We start from the raw sequence: 26841 nt of genomic DNA, 5'->3' as shown, positions 1-26841 counted from the left end.
CCTGGAATAAGTGCCCAGTTCAGACCACAGGAAGCCACACACTGCTTCCTTTTCCTTTTTTTTTTTTTTTTTTTTTCCTGTTTTGTCCTCCCAGCCCCAGCCCTGAGTGGGCAACTGTCCAACAACCTGCCTCTTGGTCCGCTTGTCAACCCTTATGTCCACAGGTCCAACCCTCGGGTCCCCAATCACATGACTGTCTCCCATTCCTCCTGCAATAGGACAGGTGGCCTCTCCGGTGCAGAGGCCTCCTCATCCAGCCCCGAGCAGGAGCCGTTGAGGAACCCATCGTCCTTAGGAGCGGCCACGGCAGGTGGTGTGGTCTGAAGGGCTGGGGACCCTGGCTTGGTGTGGCCGGGCAGCTGGGGGTGGCCATTGGCTGTGGCAGCAGGCAGCAGGCGGGGGCTGAGGGGCAGGCCAAGTCCCGTGCGGGGCCCTACGTTGGTCACACTTGTGTGAGACACCATTGGACCGTAGCTGTAGCTGCTGCTCCCGCTGCGTGCCTTGCGCTTGAAGTCCAGTGCCAATGTCCAGCGGCTCCAGGATTTCTTGATCTCAGCCTGTACCTGGGATGGCAGGAGGAGGGTGGGTGGTCAGGTGTGCCCCTAACCCCTCTGCCACATGTCCCCAACCCCAGCGGTGCCCCCATCCCTGCCCCTGCAACACTCAGCACTGAATGTAAACAGAGGCACAGGCTATTGCTGGAAAATTTCAAGGCCAAGAAGAATCCCGTCATTCTCAGAACATGGTGCCTGGCTGCAGGCAGTTGACACACCCAGAATCTAGAAAGCTCAGATGACCCCAAGGGTGGATGAGTGTTCAATCTGGATGACAGACGATTCAACCGTGGGGTTGGGAAGATACTTGGCTTTGCCCACAAATCCTAGCGCATCCTCAGCCTGAATCATCTGGAAAGACTTCTCTCTGCCTTCAGAACGTCCTCAGGGATGTTCTTGGAGGAACAGAGTAAGAACCAGGCAGAAGAATGAAGGGACAGGACTCGGGAACCCCCTGGCACTTCTTTTACACTTTTTAATTAAAAATTTTTTTAAATTTTTGGCTGCGCCGTGCGGCCTGTGGGATCCTAGTTCCCCGACCAGGGATCGAACCCAGGACCCCTGCAATGGAAGCACGGAGTCCTAACCACCGGACCACCAGGGAATTCCACCCACCCTCCCCCGGCACTTCTGCGTCCTTCCTGCCTTGCCCCAGCGTGGCCCACCGCTTACCTCGCCGTTGCAGAAACAGTATATGATGGCGACAAAAAATCCCTGTGGAGAGAGGGTACTGGGTCAGGGCCCAGAGCTGCATCTGGAGAGGGTGGAAGCAGCCTCCCCAACCTCACCCGCCCCTCACCCTCAGACAGGGCTGCGCACCTGGAAGGAGTTGAAGAGCATCTCGTAGTGCATCTGGACTTGCCAGAGCGTCCCTGAGACCTCGGTGTATGGCGTGGCCATGAAGACGATGTAGTGGACGCCAAAGAGCGGCATGAGCACCAGTGTGGATTTGAGCAGCTTCCTGGGCCAGCGGGGCAGGGGCGTCAGTGTGGAGCCACTTCCCCCTCAACAGGCGCTGTGTACCCCGACCTGCCAACCCCAGGCTCCAGAAGCCACTAAAAGGCCCGAGGCTCTGGCAGCCAGTGGGGGAGCCCAGTTCAGCTGAGCCAATGGCACTTTGTTTTCTCAGCAAAGTGTTAACAGGGCCCCTTGATTCTGAGGTGTCCCAGAGTGGACCATAAGTTATGTCGCCCTGTCCCAGGGCCCTTTGCACCTGCTGGTCCCTCTGCAGGCACTCACCCACTCCCCCGTGGCCTTACCTCGGTATCCCAAGGTCCCTCCTCAGGTTTCAGTCAAGCTTCCGCCTTCTCAAGGCCACCCACTGCCCACCTGTCTCTCAGACTCCCTGCGACCAGCTCTCTGAGGAGAAGTCTGGGTTTCTCCTGCCCTCACAGACCCCAGCTCTAGTGCAGGGCCTAGCACCAAGAGGCCCAGCCTGGCTTTGGGGGTGCCCCCAGAAGCCAGGCAAGATCCCATCACTGCTGGCAGGGCCAGCCAGGGAGTCAGGAGCTGAGTCCTTCCTTGAGACAGGCTCATTCTTGGAGCCTCTGTCTGCTTTTGTACATGGTGCTGGGGTTGGATGACCCCTGAACTCTGAGGAGCCTGGGCATGGTGGGTGTGGCTCACCGGTACTGCTGCCGCGTGTCACACCGGCCAGCGTTTGTCTCCCGCAGCTTGGTGGCGAGGACCCGGACAATGTTGATGAAGAGGATGAAGTTGAGCTGTGGGAGTGAGGGAGGGCTGCGTCTCGAGGCCGCACCCTAGCAGAGAGGGGCAAGGACTCTGGGACCCATGACCCTGCTCAGGCTCTGCTCTGCCACTGTGTCTCCAGGTGGCTCCTTAGGCCCTTGGTTTCCCCATGTGGACTGGGGTGGGGATCAGCTGCTTCTTGGGCCTTGTGGCTCCAACCCTGGGTTCCAGGGAAGCCTCTATAGGTCTCTGTCAGGGGCTGGTCACTGGGACCCATGGTCCATACCCCGACCCAGCTCTGTGGCCATCCCTGCTTACCACAATGGAGGCCAGGATGGGCACCTGGATGATCCACTTCTTGTTCCCGGAGCTCAAGTCCCAGCACCTGGGGGAGGTTGAGGCATCAGCCCCCACCCACTGCTGTTCCCAGCCTGAGCCTTCCCACAGGGAGGCTCCAGAGCTGGTCTGCTCCGACATTAGCTGTCCCCCAACCCCACCAAGAGCACAGGACAGGGGAGTGTCATATATGGCCAGGCCTGAGGCCATCCTCAGAGGTCCCTTTTGAAGTAGCGTCCGCTGACCCTGAGCGGGTACCCAGCTTGAAGATGAACTGAAAACTCCTGAAACTGGGCCACTCAGGGCCAGGGTACAGGAGGTGCCCCTCATATGCTCTACAGAGAAAGAGGGTAGCAGGGGTGTTTCTGGCCTGTGTCAGAGCCTCCTGCCCACTTCTCCACCTGGACCTACCCGGTGTTTGCCAGGGTGGCTCTCACACTGACCCACACAGCCACGAAGATGGCGGGCAGACCTGTGGGCACAGAGGGAGACAGTGTGTGAGGGACTGTCCATGATGTCTCTCTCCTCAGCCCACCTTGCCAGTCCCATTCCCCTCATCCCTGGTGACCCCCAGCTTAGCCCACCATTGTCCCTGACCCCCCTCACCCTGGGCACATGGGCTAATTGGTGACAGAGCCCTACTCTTGCATGTGCTGCCCTGCTGTCCGCACAGCCTCCCCTCAGGGCTCCAGCCCTCAGGACCCTGTTCAGCCCTCTGCCCTCATCTTGGTTCTGCATCTTGTACCACACATGCATTCCTGCTGGGCACTTGGTGAATAAGGTATCACTAATTTAACCACACCCAGTCCATTCTGCCCTCCCCTCCCCTAAAGGGTGCTGCTGTGGGCTGGGGGTTCCCTGTGAGGGAGGGAGCTTATCATCACGGGTTTTCTATTCCAGCACTGCCACCCTTTAAAAAGTCCTAGCCTCATGGATGAGGCTGGATAGGGTGTGCTGTTGTTCCAGGCTGGATAAAGGGCTACAGGGAAATCTCAGTGTGCCCAGGCCCAAGCCAACTCAGATGGTACATGGTACCTCTGAGTGAGTTTTGCCTCTAGGAAGGAGCCCAAATCCCCACCCTTTGCCCCCACACACTTCATTCTAGGCCCAGGGTACCCTTGGGAAGGGCAGGGCATGACCTGGGTTTATGCAAGGAAAAGAGCTGTGACATTCCTGTGCCACAAAGTTCTCTGTGTTCCCCTATCTGTGTGCTTCCCGCCCACACTGATACCCTCTAGCCCCAGAGCCCACATCAGCCTGCAACTCTGGGGCTTGCCACGGATGAGGTCAAGGTCAGAGTGTCCACCAAGGGGCAGGGAGGCTATGGTTGTTGATGTGAGGGCCTCTAGGTGCTGAGTGCAGGGAGGGCTCCAGCCACCCAGCCTACCCCTCTGCAGTCTGGCCAGTTGCCCCGGAGCCTGGCCAAGCTCTGGAGCTGCCAACAATAATGGACAATTATTGGTAACTCGATCCCACAGCCCGTGGGGGGAGGAGTGCAGAACCCCAGCAAGCCATTCTGCAGAGGAGCTGCTGAAGCCTAGATGATGCTAGAGCCAGGGCCTGCAGTTCTGGGCCATGGACCCTGTGGGCAGGGTGGCAGAAGCATGGACAGCTCCACGCAGCGTGGGGACTGGTGGAGAAGTGGGGCTCAGGGTGGAGGGAGGGTTCCAGATCCCAACTCCAGCCCCAGCAGTGGTGATACAGTGGTGAGAATAGCTGCTTTCCAACTCTAGCCCCAGGCTGACCTCTGACCCAAGATCCACTCTGATCCTGAGTGGAATCCTGACCTGAGAGTCCCCCACTCCCTCTCCTGGGCTGAGCCTCAACCCCGGGTGAACCTGCCTCCAGGTGAGCCCCAACTCCAGGCTGAGACAACCCCAAGTGAACCCTAACCCTTGGCCAAGCCCTGTTCCCTGAGCTTGCGGGGGGGCAGTCAGTCACAAAAGGCTCACCACCTGCTGCCCCACATCCAGCACAGGATACGCTGTATGGGTGCCTTCCCCTCAGTGGCACTCTCTGACCCTGCCGCCCATGGTCCCACCCTGCTTGCACCTCACTGCCTGCGTGCCTGCGTACCCCAGCCGAAGATCGTGAAGCCCCAGAGGTACTTCTTCTCGGAGAAGAAGGCCATGAAGATGAGACTGTGCAGGTACAGCCCCTCCACCAGAATCCAGTAGTAGTTGGTAGCCAGGAAGTAAAGGAAGAAGGTCACAGTCACCCGGCAGCCCACCTAGGAGACCAGCTGGTGTTAGCCAGAAAGCAGGGCCTGCATCTGGGGAGGGCTGGGCTGGGCTGAGGGATGGGCAGTGGGAGGGGGTGCTGGTAAGATACGACAGGTGCTAGTCAAGCTGGTGAGGAAGGGACAGGCTCTACCGAGGGCAGGGGCTGAGGGGTGTGTGTGGAGGCGATGTTGCCCAGGCAGGAGGGCACTGACGACGGGGGTGGGGGATCAAGGTGAAGAGGTGGGGTTACTGGGGGTCCTGGGCCGAGGCAGGAGTGTTGATGAAAGTGCGGGGAGGGGGAACACTCACAAAGCTCTGGCCAACAGGGCCTGGAAGCAGGGCTGAAAGGGGCAATGGACGCAGAGAGGTGTGTGTGAGTGGCCTGAAGCGCGTGGCTGCAGGAGACAGGCGGGGGCGAGGGCAGAGGCGCCGCAGGGTGGGTGGGGCTCCCGCGAAGCCATTGGTGGCGACGGGCCCCGGGCGGGCGCGGGCCGCCGGAGGGGGCACTCACGTAGCCGGCGGCGGCGGCGGCGGCGGCGGGCGGCGGCGGTGCCTGGGCGATGGCGCGCAGCTCTTCCTCCGTGAGGCGCTCAGCCTCATCAAGCGTGGCGCCGGAGTAGAGCACCGCGTCCTTGACGAAGATGCTCACGGCGCGAAGCATGAAGGACAGGAACAGGTGCATGTGGATGTAGTTGCGTGTGCAGTGCAGCCTCCTGCGGAGCGCGCGACAACACCGTGGGTGGGGGCACGGGGACGCGCAGCGGGAGGGCACGAGGCCGGGCTTGGTGTGTAGGGTTACAGTGAGGGGAAGAGAGACATCATGCCTCCGCCCCGTCCAACCACGCCCTTGGCCACGCCCACCGCCCCCCACCTCGGCCCCTCCCCGACCACGTCCCCTCCCCACCCCAGACCCCCGACCCACTCCTCGCTCCGCCCACCTAAAGTAGGCCAGGATGAGGACAGCCACGGTGAGAGAGGCCAGCGAGACGGAGTAGCCCACGGTGTAGATCATGCCCAGGCGGTCAAACACCTCCTGTGCAGGTGGGGAGTTACTGTCAGAGCCCTGGGACTGGGGTGAGCATCAGGTTAAGGGTCAGAGGCCACTTTAAGGTTGCTGGAGGAGTCAGGACTAGGTTCAGGGGTCAACAGTGGAGTGGGGTGGCCTTATACGGGTCAGGTTACGGAGGGGGAAGCCTCGCACCCGTTCACGAGTCTCATTGGTCAGGAACTTGACGCACTCGCTGTAGTTGGCCCATGTCCGGTTGTGCCCTGGCACCAGCTCCCAGCTGCCATTACGGTCACAGCGACGGTAGGCGTGGCCTGCAGGTCCGTGGGAGGGTTAGGGCAGGCAGAGAGGTCTGGAATCACTGAAGCCCTGAGCTCCAAGTCCTGACATCCCTGTGGTCCCCACCCTACTCCAGCCTGCCTTACCTTTATGATTGAAGTCATAAATGTAGTCAGGACAGGGCATGGCCACCACCTCACCTGGTGCCCCCAGCGGCCAGCACAGGATGTGGTCCCACTCTGGCAGGCAGGGGCGCCCTGTGACCACAGAGATAGACAGAAAAGGTGGGGAACATCAGTCAGATCCATGGTTAGTGACCCAGAGGAATAAACACACCTGTGGTCTCTGGCTCCCTCAGGGATAGGTGTGCCCCAAGACTGGAGAACTCAGGCCTGGAGCATTCTGGAGAGAATGTATTGAGCCCTTACTCCCTACTGTGCCCTGCACCCACCTGGCCTCATAGAATTCCCTACAGACCCTCTATGCAGCTGCTGGTAATGGTCCTATTTTCTAGATTGGCTGGCGGAGGCCAAGAGAGGCGAGTGATTTGCCAAGGTCATACAGCCCAGGGCCCTGCCCTCCTCTGGTGCTCAGCCCCTAGCCAGACCTCTCTCTTTCTCTCTGTTCTTGGTCCCACCTTCCAGGTGTCCCTAAAGAAGAGCAAGTTCCCAGACTAACTGTCCCTCAGCTGAGAATGTTTCCTATGTGCTCCTTGCCCAGGGACCATGGACTAGAGGAAGAAGGTCTAGTTTCCAGTGCCAGCTGGACTCCTGAAGAGCTGCCCACCTCATGCAGGTGTCTACCCTCTTTGCACTTCAGTTTCTTCATTGGGAAATTGGGATTGATATGCACTTCCACCACTATCCAAGACCCGCCCTGAGCACCTGCTATGAGACTCTGGTGACCACTCGTGGGGGTACATATAATCCCCCAAATCTAAGTGCTAACTGTGGGATTCAAGGCAGGGCGACACATCCCACTTTGGGGCTCCAGCCTTACAGCAGAGATGCTAAGTGACCTTGGAGAGTCTCCAGCCTCTGAATCTTCCACTTTTCACCCCCAGCTCCCTTCTTTCCCCCTGCAGGGCTCCAACCACAGGACTCTCCAGCCACCCTGGAAGGTTGCCTTGATAGCTAGACCCACCCCAGCTTGGTGAAAGGCTCTCTGTCCTGGGCACCATATTCCCAGCCCCGCCTGGCCAGGCCCACAATTCCCTCTGATCCCTGGGGAGCCACAGGGTGACCACAGCCTCCCAGATGTGGCCCATCTGGAATCTGCTGCCCACCCAGCCGGTTCAAACTGGCCCTGTGGCTGCAGCCTGGGCTCTGCGTTTGTCTCTCCTTACCTCCCTGAGGGACAATGCAGCCCGCATCTCCCTCCCTCTCTTCTCTTCTGCCCTCCTTGTCCCACTGTCTGGCCCCACCCCTTCACAGCCGCCCTTCTGTCCTGCTCTGTCTCTATGGCCAACCCCACTGTGTGTCTTGATGCACCCTCCTCTGACACCCTGAGTCCCAGTCCCAGTGTGTGCCTCCTGGTCCCCTCTCTGTCTCTTCCTGCCTCTGTCTCTGGGTCTCTCCCAGCCTCTCCCTGCCCCTCTGTCTCCCGGGTTCTCTGTCATCTCTCTCCATGGGAGGGGCCACAGCCCTGGGTCCACCCCTGAGGTGTGCGGTCAAGTTCTCTGCCCACATCTCCTGGGGGCCCTAGTCCATCCAGCTTGCCTGCCCCCTCCACACTCTACCCCCTCGGCTGAGTCTCCTCCTAGCACCTCCCCTTCTACAAGAGCCGAGGAGCATGAGCTCACATGAAGGCTGTAGAGCAGTGGGGCAAGTGGGTCCGAGTCGGTCTCAGATGGATGCATGGAAGCACAGACGTACCTCGATGCCTGCTGCCAGCGGACACCTCCTTGTCCTCCTCAGACTCAGGGTAGAGCTTCCCAGATGCCTTCTCTTTCTTGGGCTTCCCTGATGTGGATGCAGATGCCCATCCTTTGTCTGATTCCATTATGTCAGCTGGAGAAATTAGGGCAGTTATGGCTGTCGACAGCACTACAGCAGAAGACCCAGGGTACCCTCCTGCCTCAGACTCCCCCTTTGTACAATGGGGGTTGTCCCCTGCCCTGCTGACACCTAGGCTGATGACAGGTAGGGACGTGCTTTACAAACTGTAAAGTGCTTGCCAGGTGCAGAAGTAATCAGTCGGCAATGGAGACTGTAAACAAGGGGTTCAAATGGTAACGAACACAATTCAGGTGTGGGATCAACTAGTGAGTGGGTTGAGCGGTAAATCTGGGCAGAAATGTCTGACCCAGGAGTCATAGCCAAAGCCCACGCAGGAGGCGAAGGCCCCACCAGGGGGCGCATGGCAAAAGTAGACAGTAGTGATGTCAACAGAGGTGAAACAGTGAAAATGAAGCCGGCCAGAGCGCTGTGTAGGTCGAGAAGCTGGTGGTGCGAAAGACAAGAGCAAGAGTGTGCAGTTGTCAAGGGAGGACAGATGAGCCCACCTACCCCATCCCCTGCCCTAGGATACCCGAGTAAGGGGTTCACAGCTTCCACAAGGGACCCTGGAGACTCTCCATCTGAGATGGGGCCTGGCCTTTCCCTCCACTGGAGAGATGCCTGAGGTCTCTCTTCCTTGCTGAAAGTCTTCCTCATTATCTAACCTTCAGCTACAGCCCAAGCCAGGGCCCCCTGGCCCTCCCATGTCGGGGTTTGTGGCCACAATGAGAAGCTGAGTGCAGACACCCTGGGCTGGGATAGAATGGCTGTGCCCATTTTCCTGCCTGCACCCTGGGGCATCAGTAGGGTGGGGGTAGCAGGATGAGGTAGAGTGGGAAGGGAAGGCCTCCATCGGGAACAAAGAGAGGGCAGAGGGAGGTGCCTCCATGCTTCCACAACCAGAAAGACGGCTGGGTTCAGGACCACCCCAGACCCTGATGTGACTGGGGCAGGGGACCAGGGAGCCACTGGTGGGGCCAATGTGGGCAGGGCTGTGACTGCAGAGACCATGTGAGTCCCTGTGAATGGGAGCAAAGTCTGTGGGCTCCAGGGTATGTCACTGTGTGCTTGTGTCCTGGGTGTGCATCAGCATCCTCTCCCAGCAGTCTGGGGGCCAGCTCAGGGGAGGAAGCTGCTCTTGCCTGCCAGTCAGGTGGGGTCTGGGCCTCTTCCAGGTTGAGGAGATTAATCAGACAGAAGTCAGAGGCCTGGATGGTTGCTAATGGAGCTCCATTTCCACTTCCAGGAAATGGACTCAAGGAAGAGACCAGCTTGAGACTGGGGCAGGAGCTGTGAGGTCAGGTGAGTGCCCCTCCCAGCTTCACCATGGCAGGGGTCCCATGGAGATGCTGTGTTGGTAGAAGGAAGCCTTCCTTCCCCATCAAGAACCCTTTACTGGACAGTGAGTGTGACTGACATAGAAGCCCATCCGTATCCCTCTATTCTCCTCCCCTGCCAGCCCCATTCTCCTGACCCTGGACACCTCTGCCTTGCCCTTTGCCCAGGGGGCCTGTTTCAAAGACCTATTCTTCCTTCTGGACCTGCACTGGATACCTCCTCCTCCTGCAGAAAGCTGTCCCAGCCCACTCCAGTGGGGTCTGGAGCCCGAGTCAGTGCTCCTGATCCTGGCGTGCCTGACTAGATCTAAGCCAGTTCGAGGTGATTCAGACAGTAGTTGCCTCCATAACCTCCTATCCCCACCCTGGGAGGGGAGGCTCAGTGCATCTCTGAGCCTGCTGACTTTAATCTCACCTGACTCACCCCATTTCTGGTCCTCACTTTGGCCTGGCCCACTTTACCTGGACCTACCCTCCCTTGGTGCCACTTGGTTCTGCATCCTGGGCTCCCACCTTCCTCTGGCCCCTCTGTCTCCTGACCTTGCCCCCAGACCCTCCTCCTTTGGCCCCGCCCCCACCTGGCCTCTGCAGGACTTCTTTGAGCCGCTTCTCACATTGGGCCTGGGCACGGTGCAGCAAGAAGATCTGCTCCTCTTTGGTCATGACGTCATCTGCATCCACCTACCAAGCCGAAGGTCAGATTGCAGGCAGGACTTCCCAGCAGAGCGGCAGACTCCACAACTATCCCAACCTCCTTGAGGGATTCCCCCCCTTTCCAAAGAATGCGGGAAATCTGCCTTATGTAGCTCCATTGTACAGACGGGAAGCCTCGGCTTCAAGGGGAAGGGCCTGCCCCACCATAGGGAGAAAAGGGGGAGGGGTGCTGTCCCCTGCTTGCCCGATAGTAACCCCATAGGCTGCAGCCACTGATATTCTCTGTCCAGTCTGTTCCCCAGGGGTACGTGGGAAAGGGATGGAATGTCCCAGGGTGGATCCTCACAGGATCCTGGCTGTCTATTGGGGACCTGGGTGGAGAGGGGGTGGATAAGGGGTGGTGAACTCTGGGGAAACAAACGGGGCCTGGATTCCTTCAAGTCCTAGTGCCCTCGGGACCTTGGGAGTCACCAATTTCCATCCTGGCCCTCTCCCCAGTCAGTGCTTTCCCCGTGAATGGAGAGTGCCTCAGCTCCTCCCACCCTTGAGGTCCCAAGAGGGAGAGGATGGAGAAATTGGCAAGTGGTCTGGGTTGGGCGGGGCACTCCTGTGCAGGCTGTGGATGGGAGTCACCCACATCCATTGCTTATTTGGAAGTTTCCCTACATCCAAGTAGACCCTGTGTTCTGATGATGTGGACAGGCCTTTGCTCCTGCTGTTCCCTCTGCCTGGAATGTCCTTCCTTTCTTTCCTTCCAGCACGTACACCCTGGGTATCGGCTGCCACCCACGAGGATTCACTGGCATCATTTTAAGGAAGAGAGCAGGAACATCATGGAGGTGGGGGTGAGATGGGACTCACTCTGAGCCTCTGTTTCCCTGACTTAGGGTTGGAAGGAAGTCAGAGGGTAAAGGCAGCATCCTGCCCTGGGAACAACTCAGTGTGCCCAAGCCCAGCCACTCCCATGAGTGGGACTCACAAGAGGTTAATGCATCCCCTCAGACCCCACCTTCGCCCCCAAGTCAGGGCCGTGTCCCCGCAGACCCACAGGACAGAGCCTGGTTCCCTTAGACCTTCAACAGGCAGAGCTGCAACCCCTCAGACATCCCCCTGTCAGGGCCGGGTCCCTTCAGTCTGAGCGGAGCTTTGGAGGGTGGGAGAGCCCAGAGGAGGCAGGGGAGGGAGGTGGAGGTGGGGGGAAGGGGCGGGCCCCAGCATGCGGGGGCGGGCGGCCGGCCGGGAGGGTCAGGGAGCCCGCTGCAGGGAGAAGTTAATTGACCGAGTCTCTCGGTGGCAGCAGCAAGGGCTTCTAGGGCCAAGGAGTCTCCAGTTGGCTCGGCTGGGCTTGGGTTCTGCTGGTTTCACTTAGCAGAGGCGCGTGCGCGTCTTTGCGTGTGCGTGTGTGAGTGGCGGCACAGCCTTGAGTGGCCGCGCACAAACACTGTCTGGCTGGTGTGTGCACTCGTGTGTGCCCCTGTCTCTGTATATTCTCACGTGGGGATCGTCCAGCATGCACATTTGGGACGTGAGCCTGAGGTGTCTGTGAACATGCATGTGTACCTATGTTTCTGGGCAAAGGTCCGCGTGTGTGTCTGCGAGTGTGTGATACGGTTGCTCATTAGCCTGCATGTCTGTGGGTGTCCGTGCTTTCGCGGATCACTGGCGTCTGAATTGGACCCTCAGATCTCAGCTGGACCCAATGCCCAGGAAGGGCTGGAGAGATTCCCACGTGCTTGCTGCTGGCCCCTACAGCTCCTCTAACTTCCCCCACCCGCAGCTAAGGCTGAGCAGGCTGGGGCAGAAGTAGCGCTGGGGAGATGGGGCTTGAGGGAGGGAGGACAACTCGGGCTTTCCCTAATCCAGGGGGCTCCAAGACTAACCTGAAGTTCTCTTCGTGCCTCTGGCATTGGGGATCCAAGCTGCTGAGGGGTCTGATCCCTGTGTAGCTGCCCTGCCCATCCCACCCCCACTACAGCACCCTTTCACCTCCATTTCCATTATTGCAACTAGTACCTCTGTCAGTAACCACCACCACCATCACCACCACGACCAACACCACCAACACAACCACGCCGCCCACCGCCAATACCACCGACACCACCAGCAGTGGCAGCAGCACCATTACCGCCATGAGCACTAACTACTATTACCATCGGTATACCCACCATCATCACCATCACAACTGGTAGAACATCATGACCATCACCACCACCAGTGCTGTTTCCACCAGCACAATTACCACCGTGACCATCACCACCACCTCCAGTGTTACCACCAGCATTGCCATCACCGTCCCCACCAGCACCATTACCACCAAAGGCAACATCAGCACCATCACTGCCACCAGCCCCATAACCACTGTCAGTACCACCTTTCCTATCACCTTATCCTTACTCCCTCCGCATGCCCCCTTCCCCACCACCCCTTCTCCTTCTGCCCACCTTCATCTCTTTCAAGATGAACAGATAATCACCAGATTTTTTCCAGCTGAGGAAAAGCTCCTGAGTGGCTGACAGGCTTCCACCAGTCCCCAAAGTCTGGCACACCAGCCCTCCTGATAGACAGACTAGCCCACTGATGTGACCCACTGAGGGTTACGGCTGATGGCCTAGACTAAAGGCAGGCAGCCATGGGTTGAAAACTGCCCATCTGGCAGACTGACAGACAGACAGGTGTGCAGCTGGGTGACGACCAGGAACTGACCCACACACCCTCTCACAGGCCCAAGGCACCTGCTCAGCCGCCACCTACTGCCTGCTGCACTCTATGGCCAAGAGGAGGCACATCCTCTTTTCTGGAGTCTCATTTCCTGGTGGGTCTGGGAATGCCCAGGAGAGGGGAAGCTATGTGCTTCAGGCACCAGATAGCCCCCAGATTCCTTCACCCACAGGGACGGTGGCACCATCTCTGGCCTCCCTGGACTGTACGACCCATTTCTCTGTCACCCAATCATGGCAGAACTGCCACTGCAGCAAGAAGAATTCAAGCCAAGGAGCCAAGAAAGCACTTTCCCAAGGAGTGGAGGGCAGCTCTACAGCAAGAGCATCCCCACTTGCTTTAGAGTACAGCTCCCCTGCCTGGAATTCGTCCATCACCTCTCCCCCCAGCTGCACCCTCTCCTCATCTAAGGAGATTCTGCCACCAGCACCGGAACTTGAATCCTGCCTCCACCGCTGACTGGCTTTGTATCTTTGGCAAAGCTGTTTAACCCTTGTGCCTCAGTCTCCCACGTGTAAAATCAGGATAATAATAGGGCTGTTGTGAGGGTTAAATGAGGTCCTGTATGAAAAGCTTGGGCAGGGGTGGGGCCCACAAAAAGCTGGTTGCTATTATTACCACTGGGTCAGCAGCAGCACCAAGTCATGGCTCCCCGCCTCCGGCTATGGGCCACCGTGCTGCAGGGCACATGGGTGCCCCTGGGCTCAGGACCCAGACAGGCAGGGGGAGACTGAGTAGATGACTGAGACCAGGGGGCCACAGTGAGGGGCAGGTGGGTGGTGGGACTCCAAGGAGGATTGGGAGCAGGGAGTACAGGAGGGCCCGCAGGTGAGGTGTGCCTGACAAGCTTTTGGGGTGAAAGGACACCCCAATAACTCCCTGCATTTCTCGATCCACCCTGGACTCACACTAAGATTCAGGGTCACTGGCAGACCCCCATACTTGGGCTTAAGGGGCAGGAGGGCCCCTCCTCTGCCTCTGCCCTGAGTGAGGTCTTTTCTAATGGAGTGATGCAGAAAATGCTGATAGCTCTGATTCTCCTCCTGGCCTGGCCACTCCATCCACTGCGCCCTCCCCGACCAGCCCCTTTCCCCCTGCAGAGTTCAGTTCTTCCTGGCCTAGCTCCTGGTAAGGAGGACTCACTCAGACTTGTATCATTTTAGATCCAGAGAGTCTGTGCATCTCGGGTCTCACGGATGAGGACTGAGGGACCTGGAGCTGGGTCATGGCCAAGGGTCAGTTAGTCCATACCCACCACTGATAGGGTCACCTAGCCCTGGTGCCAGATGTCCCGAACCCCTCTTCCTCCCACACCCCTCCTATGGTCTTGGGTTAGGGCTGACTTCCCCTGACCTAACCATTGTAGGGCTTGGCTGTAGCACTCTCCCCATGTTCAACCCTCTAACATGGAACCTTCCTGTGTACACACATGTGCATGATCTGCAGTTTGTGAATATGCAGGGAGAGAAGTGGCCTGGGAGCCTAGGGCTGGTATTTGTGGGGCTACAGGCAGGGTGCAGATGGGGGCTGGAAGCCAGTATGTTATCTACAAACATAGAAGCTGCTGTCTCAGGGAGAAAGTAATGTGTGGTCAAGAAGCCCGGATGTGTTTCTCATTTCCTGAGTTCAGAAGCTCAAAGGAAGAGAAAAGCCATCTGCTCAGTACCCCTCCCGCCAGGGGGCAAGCAGCTCCTTCTAACTCAGCTCCCAGGGAAACCCCACTGAGAATGGTGTTGGAGCTGTGGATGGCAGTGATGGTGGCAGTGGGGGTGGAGGTGAAGACAGTGAGTGGGGCAATGTCAAGGCTAGTGATGGTGGTGGAGGTGTGATGGTGACAGTGGTGGTGGAGAGTCAGTTTCGTGCCACTGACCAAATGAGGGCCACTCCTCTCAGTTCCTCTCCTAACTGCCAAATTCCACACACTTGCTGTCTGTGATCCCAGACATGCCTACATTCTCCTCCTCCGGGCAAAACAAAGGAGGAAATACAAGGGATCCTTCTTCAGCTGCTGACACCTCTGTCTCTGGGGAAAAGGCTCCTTCTACCGCATGGTGTCAGCCTCAGTATGCCCTCTTGGGTCATCTCATCCATCGCTCTGACTGGGGTCGGCCTGCTCCCCCAGGGGAAGGCAGCTGCTGGCTTCTTGGTCACCTCTGGAGAAAGCAGATCTACCAACATTCATCCCTGGATGTGACCAGTGTCTCCCACCCCATGAGAGCCCCTCTACATGTTGGCACCAGCCATTGCCCCTGGAGCTTTAACCACATCTTCAACATCCCCATCTTACAAATGAGGCCACTGAGGCGAGAGTACAGTTAGAAAGAAGAGGGCCAGGAATGGAGCTAAGGTCTGCTTGATACTGAAGCAGCAACCCCAGAGGAAGGGAAAGAAAGGAGGAAGCACCCCGCCACATGGATCCTCTAGTGCCAGCCTCAATACCAGTTTGCCACAGAGTTCTTCTGGATTGTATCTTTCACTGTGTCAAGCAAGAGCCTCTTTGCAGAGCACCTAAGGCAGCTTCCACAAAGGTAATTCAGGAATGGAGGTAGACATAGAAGTGATCAGGTGGTGATGGCGTTGGTGACGGCAGCTTGTGCTCAGCTCTAACTGGGCAGAGGACAGTTGCACCCTTGTATTAGGAGGAAGGAGAGTTTGTACCTTCAGAAAAGCCAGAAGGAGAAAACCCTGGCTAACAGGAGACCCCCTCGTGACCTTCTGGCCTTCCTGCCCCTCTTCTCCAGGTTCCACTACTGGGACCTGTGCTGGCACCCCTCGATGTCTCCCATGCCAGCTGGCTAGGGACTGCTCCCTGCCCTTGCTGCCTTCTGTCTGGCTGGCTGGCCTGAGCAGGCTGGGACGGGTTCCTTGCCGGGGACACTCCTGCCCCACCACGCCACGGCTGACAAGTGCTGACTTTTCCTCCCCTTCGCCTGGCCTTCCTGAACAGGCTGCCTGTGTTCGGGGCTGGGAGGGGCTGGGGGGAGGCACTGTGACGCCTCTCATCCTGGCCAGCGTGGAGGCATTCAGGGCAGGCAGTGGGATGGAGCCTGGGATGGCAGAGTTGGCTGCTAGGACCCTGTGGATCTTCGTAAGTGGCCTCTACCTGGGCTTGGGGACCAAGGCCCAGAAGGATGGTATGACCTAACCTAACCATAACCTGGTCAGCAGAAGAGAATCCTACCAGGTCTCACCTCTGCACAAGCCAGGTCCCAGAGTTGGGGTTCTGAAAGGTTGGGAGGTTTCTGATGTCTTTGAGAATCTGAGCAAAACTTTGCACCTCCTCCCAGTCACACTATATTTTGCAGACAATTTTAGGCATCTGCAAACCCCCCACTCCACCCTTTCTTTTTCCTGGGGGCTCTCTGAAAGAGCTGCCTTCCTGATGTGGTGGCCGGACCAGGGAGTGTCCCCAGAAGGCCCACAACAGGAATCTGGGGGAGGCCTCTTGATGCCTCATTACGACATTCCGAAGAAAACCCAAGTTCCCGGGAGGGCTCAGCCCCGCTCCTCCTGCTCTATCCACAGGCAGCTCCCAGAGCTGGGGGTGGAGGGTGGAGGTGTTTAAGGGCAGGTGATATAAAAAGCTTCAACGAATCAATACGAAAAAGACAAATAACCCATAGAAAGATGGGTAATGGCTCTGAGCAAGCTCTTAGAAGATGGACACTAAGCCAATGTAAAAGTCCAAAAGCTCACTGGTAATTGGCAAATTAAAATGGCAAGAGACACCATGGCAAAGGTGAGGAAAATAATCTTCAGGCTACCCTGTGAGACAGAGGGTGTGGGGAAGAGACCTCCTCCGTCATTCCTAGTGTTGAGTATAAACCCGCACAGGCTTTTTAGAGGGCAGTTTGGCCATATCTATTACAATAAAAAATATGCATGTTCTCAGACCCAGCAATGACAGAATCTAGAAATATGCTACAGGGAAATGGTTACACGAGGACATGAGAGGGCACTTCAAGGAGCTTCCCTGCCGCCGTCTGGAATCTCTCTCTCTCTCTCATACACACACACACACACACACACACACACACACACTCATACAAACACACATGAAACTATCTAAATGTACATTCCTAGGGACTGCTTAATGAATCTCAGGTTTTGGAACACTATGCAGCATTTAAAAAGATAGATTTATATTTACTGACATGAAGATCTCCAAGACACACCTTTAAGTAGAAAAATGCATATGGCAGAGCCCTATATACAAACTGCTATCATTTACTAAAAAACAAATAGAGGGGCTTCCCTGGTGGCACAGTGGTTAGGAATCCGCTTGCCAATCAGGGGACATGGGTTCGAGCCCTGGTCCGGGAAGATCCCACATGCCACGGAGCAACTAAGCCTGTGCGCCACAACTACTGAGCCTTCGCTCTAGAGCCCACAAGCCACAACTACTGAGCCTGCGCTCTAGAGCCTGCGAGCCACAACTACTGAAGCCCGTGCACAGCAACGAACCCAATGCAGCCAAAGATAATAAATAAATAAAATAAATAAATTTATAAAAACAAACAAACAGCAAATGACAGAATAAAACAATCTACTTTATATGTACACAAAAAGGTACCTGTTTGGAAATATACAGAAAAAGATCTGGGAGGGCATCCCCCACCCACGCTGTTTAAAATTGTTTTCTCTAGAATGGGGAATGGGTTTGGGAGTAATCAAGGATAACTTCTGTTTAATCTGTATTACTTGACTCTTTTATAAGAAAGAACATATTCAAGTATTAGTTATGAAATTAAAATAAGAAAATAAAAGTAAAATAACCAAAGGATTCTACTTAAAAAAAAAAAAAGAAAGAAAAGGAAGAAAAAGAAAACCTGAGTGAGACATAGGGATCTCCTGCCAGCACGAGCCCTCACCCTGCTTTGGAGGAAGAAGCTCAGTGCAGGAGTCTGAAGACTTGGGTTCAAATCCCACCTCTGCCACAGACTCACTGTGTGACCCTCAGGGCCCTTTGCCATAAAATGGGTGGATGAACAGATGGAATGAGAAAATATTTGTGACCGTTTCTAGGTCAGAATCTGGGGATGGCCACTGTTCAATACGTGTTGGTTCCTTCCTGTCTTTAAAAGTGAGCCCCTTGGCTGAGCTGCCCATGGAGCCTGCTGAGAATGGTTCCCTGGGTGCCACCTACCACAATCTCTCCTGAGTCTGACCCTGAGGTCATAGCTCTACACTCTAAGCCTCCCAACCCCACAACGCTGACCTTCAGCCTCTCCTACTGCAGTTTCTCCTTCACAAGCGTGCATGCTGAGGGTGTCCTTAGGATGAGGCATCCCCAAGGATAAGACCACCCCTTACCTCCCACTCACAATCAGTGGGCCCATCCCTTCCTCCAAACTTCACCCCACCTGACTCCCAACCTCACAGCTGCTCTTTTCTGTAAGGCACAAGATGGACCAGCTGAGTCTGGCCACAGCCAGTGTCCTCCCAGTGGGACACTTTTTGGTCCTCCAACCGTGGGGTCCCTCATGGAGGAAGATGTGAGCCTGGTCCTGGGGCCAGCTGGGCAGGCAGCATATAGGTTTGGTGACAGGGTCTATCAGCTGAGGGTAGAAGCAGTATTCCCTGGGTTTAGGAGAGGGAGCTGGCAGACTCTCAGTTTCTTGCTGGCTCCAGCTGAGGCCAGGGGGCCTACAGGGTGTTGGGTGACCCTCAGGCCATATCCTCTATCCCCGGAGCCACGGGAGGTTCATTGCACTCACGGCCTGAGTGTCCAGCCATAGATGTCCCAACAAGGTCCCAGGGCAGACCCAGCCCTGGCATCCCTCCTCCTTTCCTACCCTCAGCCTTGGGCCAGGGCTAAGCTGTGCAAATTCTCTGCATGTGCCTCAGCTTCCCTGGAAATCAGTGTGGGTCCCTCATAGAGGCACAGGGCTTGGCACTGGTTGACATGCAACAAATAATGGTCATATCAGTTGTGTGAAGGTCAGTTAAAGGGGACAATAACAGACCCTTTCTCAGAGGGTTGTTGGAAAGATTAAACTAGCTAATATTGTAAAGTGCTTAGAACAGTTTCTGGCAAGCAGACAGCACTACAGAAGCATTTATTAAATAAAAACAAGAAAACAATAGACCTGGATGCACATGTGATCACAAACACACACACACATGCATAACCATGCTCCTACAAGTCATGTGCAGACCACAGCCTCAGACACACGTGAGCTCACACAAGGTCTCAGACACTCGGACTTACGCAGACCCAGAGAATACCATGCTGACTCCCACAGAGCCCTGCTCCGACACACAGATATAGTCACAGGTCACCCACGCCCATCACCCTGTCTATTCCTCTACAGTCACTTGCACACATGTGTGCACACAGACCACACTGGCTGGCTCTGCACAGTGGCTATGCTCACACACCCTGGAAGGGGCCCTGGGAAAGGTGAGCCTGGCCCGAGGGGAGGCTGGGGAAATGGCTCTGGGCCCTGGCATTCACCAGTGTTTGGAGCACCCCTGCACAGGGTGCTGATCGTCTCTGAACCTCAGTTTCCTTATCCACAAATCCTTGTATGGGGCGATGTCTCTGGCTTTGGGGTGCCATGCTGTGTAGGCATGGACAACAGTGAATGGGGTGTACTGAGGCCAGCAGAGGAGAGGAGGGCCTCAGATCAAGGGATTCTTAGGCAAATGTTTCTTTCTTGGTGTCTTTTTACAGATAGGGAAACTGAGGTGTGGAGAAGGATAGCCCAAGGTTACACAGGCGTTGGCAGAGCTGGAGGGATCCAAGAGCTCCTGCCTTCCTGCCTGGGGCTCCGCCTGGATAGGGAGCTGGTCAGGGGAAGGCTGCCTGCCTGTGTCTCTAGATGGCAAATAGCCGCACCTGGGAGGTGAGGGGGAGGCAGCGGGGGCCTTGAAGTCAGACACAGGCAGACAGTCTCCTCAGCAATGGCTGATCCCCCAGGACAGGGCTGCTGTGGGATCTGACTGACTCCCCAGGAAATGGTCCCCAGACCCTGGCCCAGTCTGAGGAGGGTACTCGGCTCTTTGTCTCCAGCTCTTGGCCTCCGCCAGTCTCTCCCTATTTTTCTTTGCTATTCTTGGTCTATCTACTCCTCCTGCTCTGGGGAGCTCTCACCCCCATCTTCTTTGTCTCTGTCTCTCTCTTCTCTCTCTCTAACCTTATCTGTCGCTTCTTCTCTCTCTGGTCCCCTCTTGGCCTCTGCTCTCAGGAGGGTACAAATGTGGGTCTCCTCACTCACCGGAGCATGTTTCTCCTGTGGGAGTGTTCTGTGAGGTCAGTCTCCTTCAGGGGAGCTCCATCCCTCCTCCATGCCACACCATACCCGCCTCCCTGGGCAGACATCTTCCAGTCTGGGTGAAGCTGGGCATGAGTGCACGCATGTGTGTGTGCATGCGAAGGTGAGAGCTTGAGGGGTCCTTAAATCCTACCCCTGACCTCAGACCCACAGCCCTGTGTCCCAGATTGCAAACAAAACTTGCAGAAAACAGAGGACCCCAGAGCAAAGTCTGTGTGACCCTACATCAGGGCCAAAGCCTAATCTTCTGCTAGATCACACTGTCATCTTCCAGGGAGACACAGAGCAGTGATGCTCAGAGAAGCAGAAGATAGGAGATCCCTAACCACAGATTTCCAGACCTGGGACCCCAACCCAGTCTTCAGAAATAAGGAAATCTTAGGCATCTGGAACCCAGAGTCCAGACACCCCAGAGACAGCAGGCACCGAGGATCCCGGGCCAGAGGGGACCCCCACCCAAAGTTCAGGTTACTGGGGGAACTCAAGCCTCTGAGCCCTGGACACCTTCCCCCCACCCCCAGCCCCTGCCCAGGGACCCCAGAGCAAGCCCGAAGCCTGTCCTGGACTTCGAGCGGGGGACTTACCAGCACGTATGCGGAGCTGAGCACTGGGCAGCACAGCAGGAGCGCCAGGCCGGGCGCGATCCGGGCGGCCCCCATCGCCACCGCCTAGGGCCCCGTCCCTCGGGGCAGCCGCCGCCGCGGGCCCTGGTGGTGGTGATGGTGGGGTACAGAGCTGCGTCAGGCCGGGCTGCCCCGCCCACGCCAGGGCCTAGGGGACCCCGGAGGCCCGGCGGCCCGAGGCCCCGGGGCCCGGCGCGGGGCCCATGCGCTGAGGGCTAGGGAGCGAGCGCAAAGGAGAGAGAGGGAGGGAGGAAGGGAGGCAGCCGGGGGCCGGGCGGGCGGCGGGCGGGCGCCGAGAGCTGCGGAGCTGCCCGTCTGCCTCGGAGAGGAGAAATCACATCCATATGGCCGGGCCCCCCGCCCCCGGCCCGCCCCCCGCCCCCCTCTCCCCCCGCGCCGCCTTTTCTTTTCTTTTCTTTTCTTTTTTTTTCTTTTGGGGAACTGGGAGCTGTGGCTTTGCCCCACGCCCAGTGGGGGAGGGGTCGGGGGAGGGGTTGGGGTCGCGGTCTGCAGGGGGCGAACGGGCTGTTATTTTTAGCTCCGCGGCTAGCGCAAGTAGGGGGGCGGGGCGGGGGGACGCGTTTTGCGCAGCTCCGGGCGTGCAGCTTGGGTACTCGATCCCAACTTTGCGAAGACATTGAGCCCTTCGGCGATCGGGCTGCCAGCTCTTTGCCCCTTGGCCCCCTCTGATCCTCATCCCGTCCGCGGCCGCCTCCGGCACTCCCTCCCCATCCTCGGCCGGAGCCCCGCCTGCGCCCGCGCCGCTAGAGCGCGCCTGCGGCCGGGACGCCCGGTCTCTCTGCCTGTCTGTCAGTCCGTCTCTAGCTCCCCCGGCCATGGCCTCCGTTCTTCCAGCAGCCCCGAGCTCCGTTTCGGTCACTCCCTCGCTCCCTCCCTCCCCTCCCCCTGTTCTCTCTACGAAAACATTTGCAAGTTTCCAAAAAAGCCACGGAGCCGAGCGGCGCGGGGCTGGCGGCTCCACGGGGCTCCGAAGAGGCGCCGCTGACTGACACCGAGACAAACCAGCCCGCCCGCCCCGGTCAGGCCCGGAGTCACCCTACCCAACTCCAGCCCCCTCCCCTCGCCGCTGGCCCCCAACCCCGACTTACTCCGAGCGCGCCGCCGCGGCCCCCGCCTAGCCATGGGTGTCGGGGATCCCCCGACAGCCTCCCCAGGACACCGCCCCGTCCGCGGCCCCGGGGAGACTTCATGGAGCTCTTGGGATTCCCCCCTGGCCGGCCTGGCCTCCAGCGCCCCCCGCCCGGCCGCCTCTCGGAGCCGCCGCCCGCCGCGCGCGTCCCTCGCCTCGGCGTCTGCCGCTCCCCATCCCCCCAGCGGCCCGGGCGCCTCTTCCCTCCCCCGCGCCCTCCCTGGGCCTCTCCCGCCCCCGCCCCACCTCCGTCTTCTCCGACGCGGTGTGGAGCGGCAGAGCGGAGCCCGCCGCCCCCTGCCCCGGGACATTTCTCTAGAGGCCGCGGCCCGGGGTCGCACAGCTGCGGGATGTGAGTGTGGAGGGGACGGGGCCCGGGGAGCTCTGACATCGGGGCCCGGGAACGTGGCCCGAGCCGCTCCCGCCGCTTCATTTTCCTCTCCGGGAAGGCACAGACGTTATTTTTTCTGATCGTCCGGCCCCGGTCGGTGAATAGGGGCCCTCAGCCGCGAAGCAGGCCCTCTTCACTGGAGGTACCCCGCGCGCCCCCGGCCGCAGCGCTGTCTGTCCGCCCGCGGGACTCCCGCTCAGGCTGGACCGGGATCCCCGGGGAGGCTGCTCTGCCGCCAGCCCCAGAGTCTGGCTCCGCCACCGCCCTCCTGCCCGCCCCGCCCTCGCCTGGACCCCCAGCCTCAGGAATCTCCCGAGTGGGTCGGTCTGCTGTGCCCCAGACCCGCCCCCGTCCCTGCCCGCGTCTCTGGGCTCACGTCCCTCTCTCTCCCTCCCCAGTCTCTCCCGGGTCCGGGTCTCTCCGAGTCTCTACCCATCCAGATGCCGGCCCGGCCTCTCTAGCTCCGCCCCTGACTCCACCCCGGGCAGCTAGAGGCCGCAAGACCCAGGGCTCAGCCGGGACCCCCACCGTGGGGTTCCGCCTCCCTCTCCCACTCCTTCACACCCCCAAAAGCTCTTGGCCGGCTCTGGCCCACTGGGGACCCTCAACTTGGGAAAAGGGCGGGAGGAGACTTTGGGGGCAGAGGCCAGATGGGGGCGGGGCTTATGTGTTCCCGCCCAGGGGGGGGATGCAGGAGTGCTCAGAGGAGGGGACCTCGGACCCCAAGCCTACGACCTCTAAGTATCAGGTGGGGAAGCTGAGGTGCAGGGAGGGCCTGGGGATGCCTGGAGCAAAGGGCTTTAAGGATGGTCAGGAGGAAGCTAATGTGACTGTCAGGGCCATAGGAAATATCCGGGCTAAGTGGCAATCCCAGCTCACCCACTTACCAATTGTGTATCCTGGACACGACGACTCTCCTGCTGTCTGAGCCTCAGTTTCCTCATCTGTAAAATGGGGAGCTGACCAGCTGATTCAAAGGGCACTTTTAACTTTACTGTTTCAGTGCCTCCGAGGGTGGGTATCTCTCTGGGTTTCTGAGAGACCCATGGACTCTGGGGGCTCCCCAGGCTCAGCCTGTGGAAATTGAGCTCCTCAGAGCCCTCAAACCGGCCCCCTGTCTCAGGGATGACCCCTCTCTTCAAAGTGAATGAGTGCCCAAGCCCAAGCCCTAAGGCCACTGGAGTCCAACTGCAGCCAACTTTCCTGGCAACCCACCCCCTCCTCCTGCTCAAACTCACCCATCTCCCAGACTGTACCCACAAGGGTCTTCTCCATACATTTCTATGGCCATACTCTCTTCCATGCCCCACTACCCTCAAGTTTCTTGTCCTGGTGTTTAGACTGCTGTCTGAGGCAGTTTCCTCCAAAGGTGACTCTCCCCAACAGGCACTGTTGACTAGACTCCTGGTCTTCTTTCTGTGTTCACTGCGCTGCCTTTGCCTTTGTAGTTTCCTCAGCCAGGATCATACTTCTTTGCCTGGTGTAAAGGACATCCCTCTGTCCTTGTGTCTCCATCTCTTCCATTATTGGGGGAGGGGTGGCTGTGGTTTGGGGACTGCTCCCCATGGTGTGTGGGCTCTTTGGGAACAGGGACAGAGGCTCAGGTGCCCAGAGCAGGCACCTAAAGAACACTCATGGTTCTTCAAAGAAGCTTTATGTCTCCGTTTCTAAGCAATTCGATTCCAAGTTTTATGATTTGATGACCCACACCCCTTGATGATAGGAAAAGAACATTCATGGAGGGATTGGAGGTACTGAGAGGTGAAACTAGGAGTTGATGGAGGAAGTCCTTCTCAGATCTGACACCAGCAAGCTTGAGATTGAGAAACAAACAATACCCTATGCTTGGGAGGACCAGGGTGGGCTGTGGATAGGGCTGCACAGAGGGATCATGGGCTCTGGGCCCCTTAAGGGTGTTTCCCTAGCCATAATTCATGTGCCTCACTCCAGAGTCTCCTGCTGGACATTCCACCACTGTGGGCGGGGCCACTGACCCCCTAAATCACCCCCAGGCCTCTGGTTAAAGTGCCACTATGGGGGTGGGGGTGTCACACATTAACTGGTAGCACCCCAGTGCCTGGCAGAGCACAGCCCACCCTTTTTGACAGGCAAGCCCCAGGGCCCCAGGGTCAGTTTCTGGTCAGTTTCAGGTCAGTTTCAATGGCGTTTAGAAAGTTCTGGTTGGGGGTGGGGAGTGGGAGTAAGTCCCTGTGGGGACTCTCCTCTTTGATCCCCAGGCTGGGGCCTAGGAGGAGGAGCCAAGGCTGTCACTGGAGCTCAGAACTGGAGCAGGGACTGCACTCTGTTTCAGCAGCCCTAGGCTGACAGGCCTCTGCTGCCGCCACGGCCACCATGAGTAGGGCTCTAGCCAAGGTACACAGACCCTGGGGCCTGGGTGGGCACCAGACTCAAACAGGAAAAACAGAGGCTCTCTGAGACCTGCAGCCTGGCCTCACTCCCTCAGAAAATCCCTTGCCCGAGCCTGGAAGCTATCTGGTAAAATTAGCCCATAGACCCCGACCCTTCGTTCCCTCAGCCCTAGCCCCAAAGTCAGCCTGAATCCCAATCTCAGCCCTGATCCCAGAGTTAGCTTTACCCCCAGGTTGAGTCCTTTCCTTGTCTGATCTCTAACCCCTGGTTGAACCCTGACCCCAGGCTGAGCCCCCACCAAGCCTCAATCCCAGACCTCTTTCCAGGTTCCCAAGCCCCTCTGGAAGCTTTTCAAGGCAAGGGGCTGGTAGGGGAGGGGATGGCCAGGCCATAAGTGAACCTAGGTGCCACTTTTACAGCCATTTCAGCTGCTCATAAACACCCCCCACCCGGATGAGTCACTGGAGGCTCCCAGACAGCTGGTCAAGCAGCCCCCTCCCCTTGCAGCAGGAAGCCTGGCTTTCTCACTTCTCAGGAAGGTGAATGGCGGGAAGCTGGGGACACAGGGGGCCAGACTGCCCTGTCCCAGGCAGGGAGCACTCCCGGGACAGGCGGCTGGGAGTGTGGGATTCCTGTCCCTTCTGATCACATGGTCACAGGCCCCTGCTGCGGTAGCACCAGATCCGTAGATATCTCCTAGTGGGCATATGTTGTCTGCCCTACAAGCACAGGTACACACACACTAACCCAACTGGGTGCCCCAGCCTCACCCCTTCCAGCTACACTCAGGTCTCAGGGCTCCCCTGAACCCCACTCACCTGGAGCCCACAGGATGTTCCAAATGGGGCCTAGAGCCACAGAGTAGACTCAGATTGGCCATGGGGAGGCTGTGGATAGCCCTGAGCAGCTTCTGTGGTTCAGGCCTAAGCAAGGATGTTGCTGTTCGGGACAGGAAAAGGCCTGAGTCAGAGCTTTCACTTGAAGAGAAAAATTAATTATTTTTTACCAAACCCTGCACCAGCCTAGGACTTTGTCCCAGACCCCTGGTCAGGAAGCAGAGGCAGGTCCAAGTATACCAGTGTTCAGGTGCCCTGGGCTGGGCCCTCCCCGCCACTGTCCATGGGCTTGCCTGCCAGGTGCCCATGCCCGTTCAGTCCCTCAGGTGTGTGTGTACCTTAGTGGTCCTCTCCTTGCCCTGCCAAGACTTTCTCTGATTAGCTCTCCTTCTCTCTGTTCCTGTGTCCCTGCCTGCCCCTTCCAGCCTTTTCCACATCTCAGAAATTTCCGGCCACCACAAGGTATGAGCACAGCCCCTATGAGTGACTTCATTCAAGTGTTGGGCACCTGGAGCAATCAGATGGTGGATGAGGGTAGTTCAAACCCAGGTCACAAGTGGGAAAACTGAGGCTGAGAAGGCTTCCCCTCCAAGCACTGAGCACCCGGTGTCCCCCAGCTAGGAGAGATGGGGACCCTCGTCCACCCAGCCCTTGTCCTGATCCCTGCAGCCCCATAGCCACCCTCTCTCTATCAGACTCTTTACTTACTGGAACATGGGCTCCTGGTGTTTAACCAGCCAGGAAGCCCTGACTGGCTGCCCCCCTACCCCGGTTCCCCCCAGGCTCAGGGCCTGCTTACGTAGTTAGAGGTCACAGAGGCAGGGGATTGTAGACAGGATGACCTCCCTCTGTGGTTCTGCAGAACGAGCTGTAGCAGAACCAGTGCTGGACCTGGACGCTAAGGGTGAGGACGTGGACAGATGGTGAGGAAGAGACCATGCAAGATCCTGGAACCTCACCTCAGGGCCTGGAGATCCTAGTTGGAGGCTGCCCTTCTGCCAGAGCCCAGTCTGAGCTGGTTTGAGTCTGGAAGTCCCAGGCTCAGCCTGATGAGGTGTAATGATTCACGTGGCAGCTGCCTCTCCACACATTCCAGCCACAGCCCCCAGTGCTTAACATGTGAGGCGGCTGGCCTGGAACCACCCAGTGGCTGGGGCATGTTCCTAGGGCCCCCGCACTCAGGGGCGACCTCTCCCCAGGTCTCCCAGGCTCCTGGGGAGGGTAGCACTCTTTATAGTTTCCAAAGTACTTTCTAGTTCACAAGCTGGAAAGAGGGGCAGGGAACTTGCCAATACCTGGCCTTCAGGTAGGGAAAATGAGGCTTAGAGAGTAGACTGGGCTGGACAGGGCCATATAGCGAGACTATGACAAATAGCACTTAACAAGGCTCCTGCCCCTGGCC

General features: G+C 57.9%; 1 protein-coding gene across 5 annotated transcripts; it reads right to left on the bottom strand.

Annotated features, from left to right (window-relative positions):
* Positions 1 to 61: 61 nt before the first annotated feature.
* PTH1R (parathyroid hormone 1 receptor) lies at positions 62 to 26429 on the bottom strand. Of its 5 annotated transcripts, none has more exons than XM_061196642.1 (17): positions 26399 to 26429; positions 25422 to 25542; positions 23121 to 23177; positions 20654 to 20776; positions 9999 to 10101; positions 7961 to 8095; positions 6233 to 6343; positions 6003 to 6121; positions 5740 to 5834; positions 5313 to 5514; positions 4656 to 4809; positions 2991 to 3051; positions 2562 to 2628; positions 2181 to 2314; positions 1374 to 1515; positions 1227 to 1268; positions 62 to 563 (listed from the first exon to the last, which is right to left on the bottom strand). In XM_061196642.1, the coding sequence occupies exons 4-17, from the start codon at positions 20726 to 20728 to the stop codon at positions 186 to 188; spliced, it is 1818 nt and encodes a 605-aa protein (XP_061052625.1). In that variant the 5' UTR covers positions 20729 to 20776; positions 23121 to 23177; positions 25422 to 25542; positions 26399 to 26429; the 3' UTR covers positions 62 to 185. The 5 variants fall into 5 exon arrangements, with proteins under 5 accessions (XP_061052625.1, XP_061052629.1, XP_061052627.1 ...); XM_061196646.1 differs by having other exon boundaries at positions 2181 to 2275; positions 26399 to 26426; XM_061196644.1 differs by lacking the exon at positions 26399 to 26429 and adding an exon at positions 26239 to 26322.
* Between the last annotated feature and the right edge of the window lie 412 nt (positions 26430 to 26841).

Source organism: Eubalaena glacialis, chromosome 7 (assembly GCF_028564815.1).
Source record: "Eubalaena glacialis isolate mEubGla1 chromosome 7, mEubGla1.1.hap2.+ XY, whole genome shotgun sequence".
In the NCBI taxonomy this organism is placed as follows: domain Eukaryota; kingdom Metazoa; phylum Chordata; class Mammalia; order Artiodactyla; family Balaenidae; genus Eubalaena; species Eubalaena glacialis.
The sequence above is the reverse complement of the archived record's forward strand: the minus strand, read 5'-3'. Positions and strand labels throughout refer to the sequence as shown.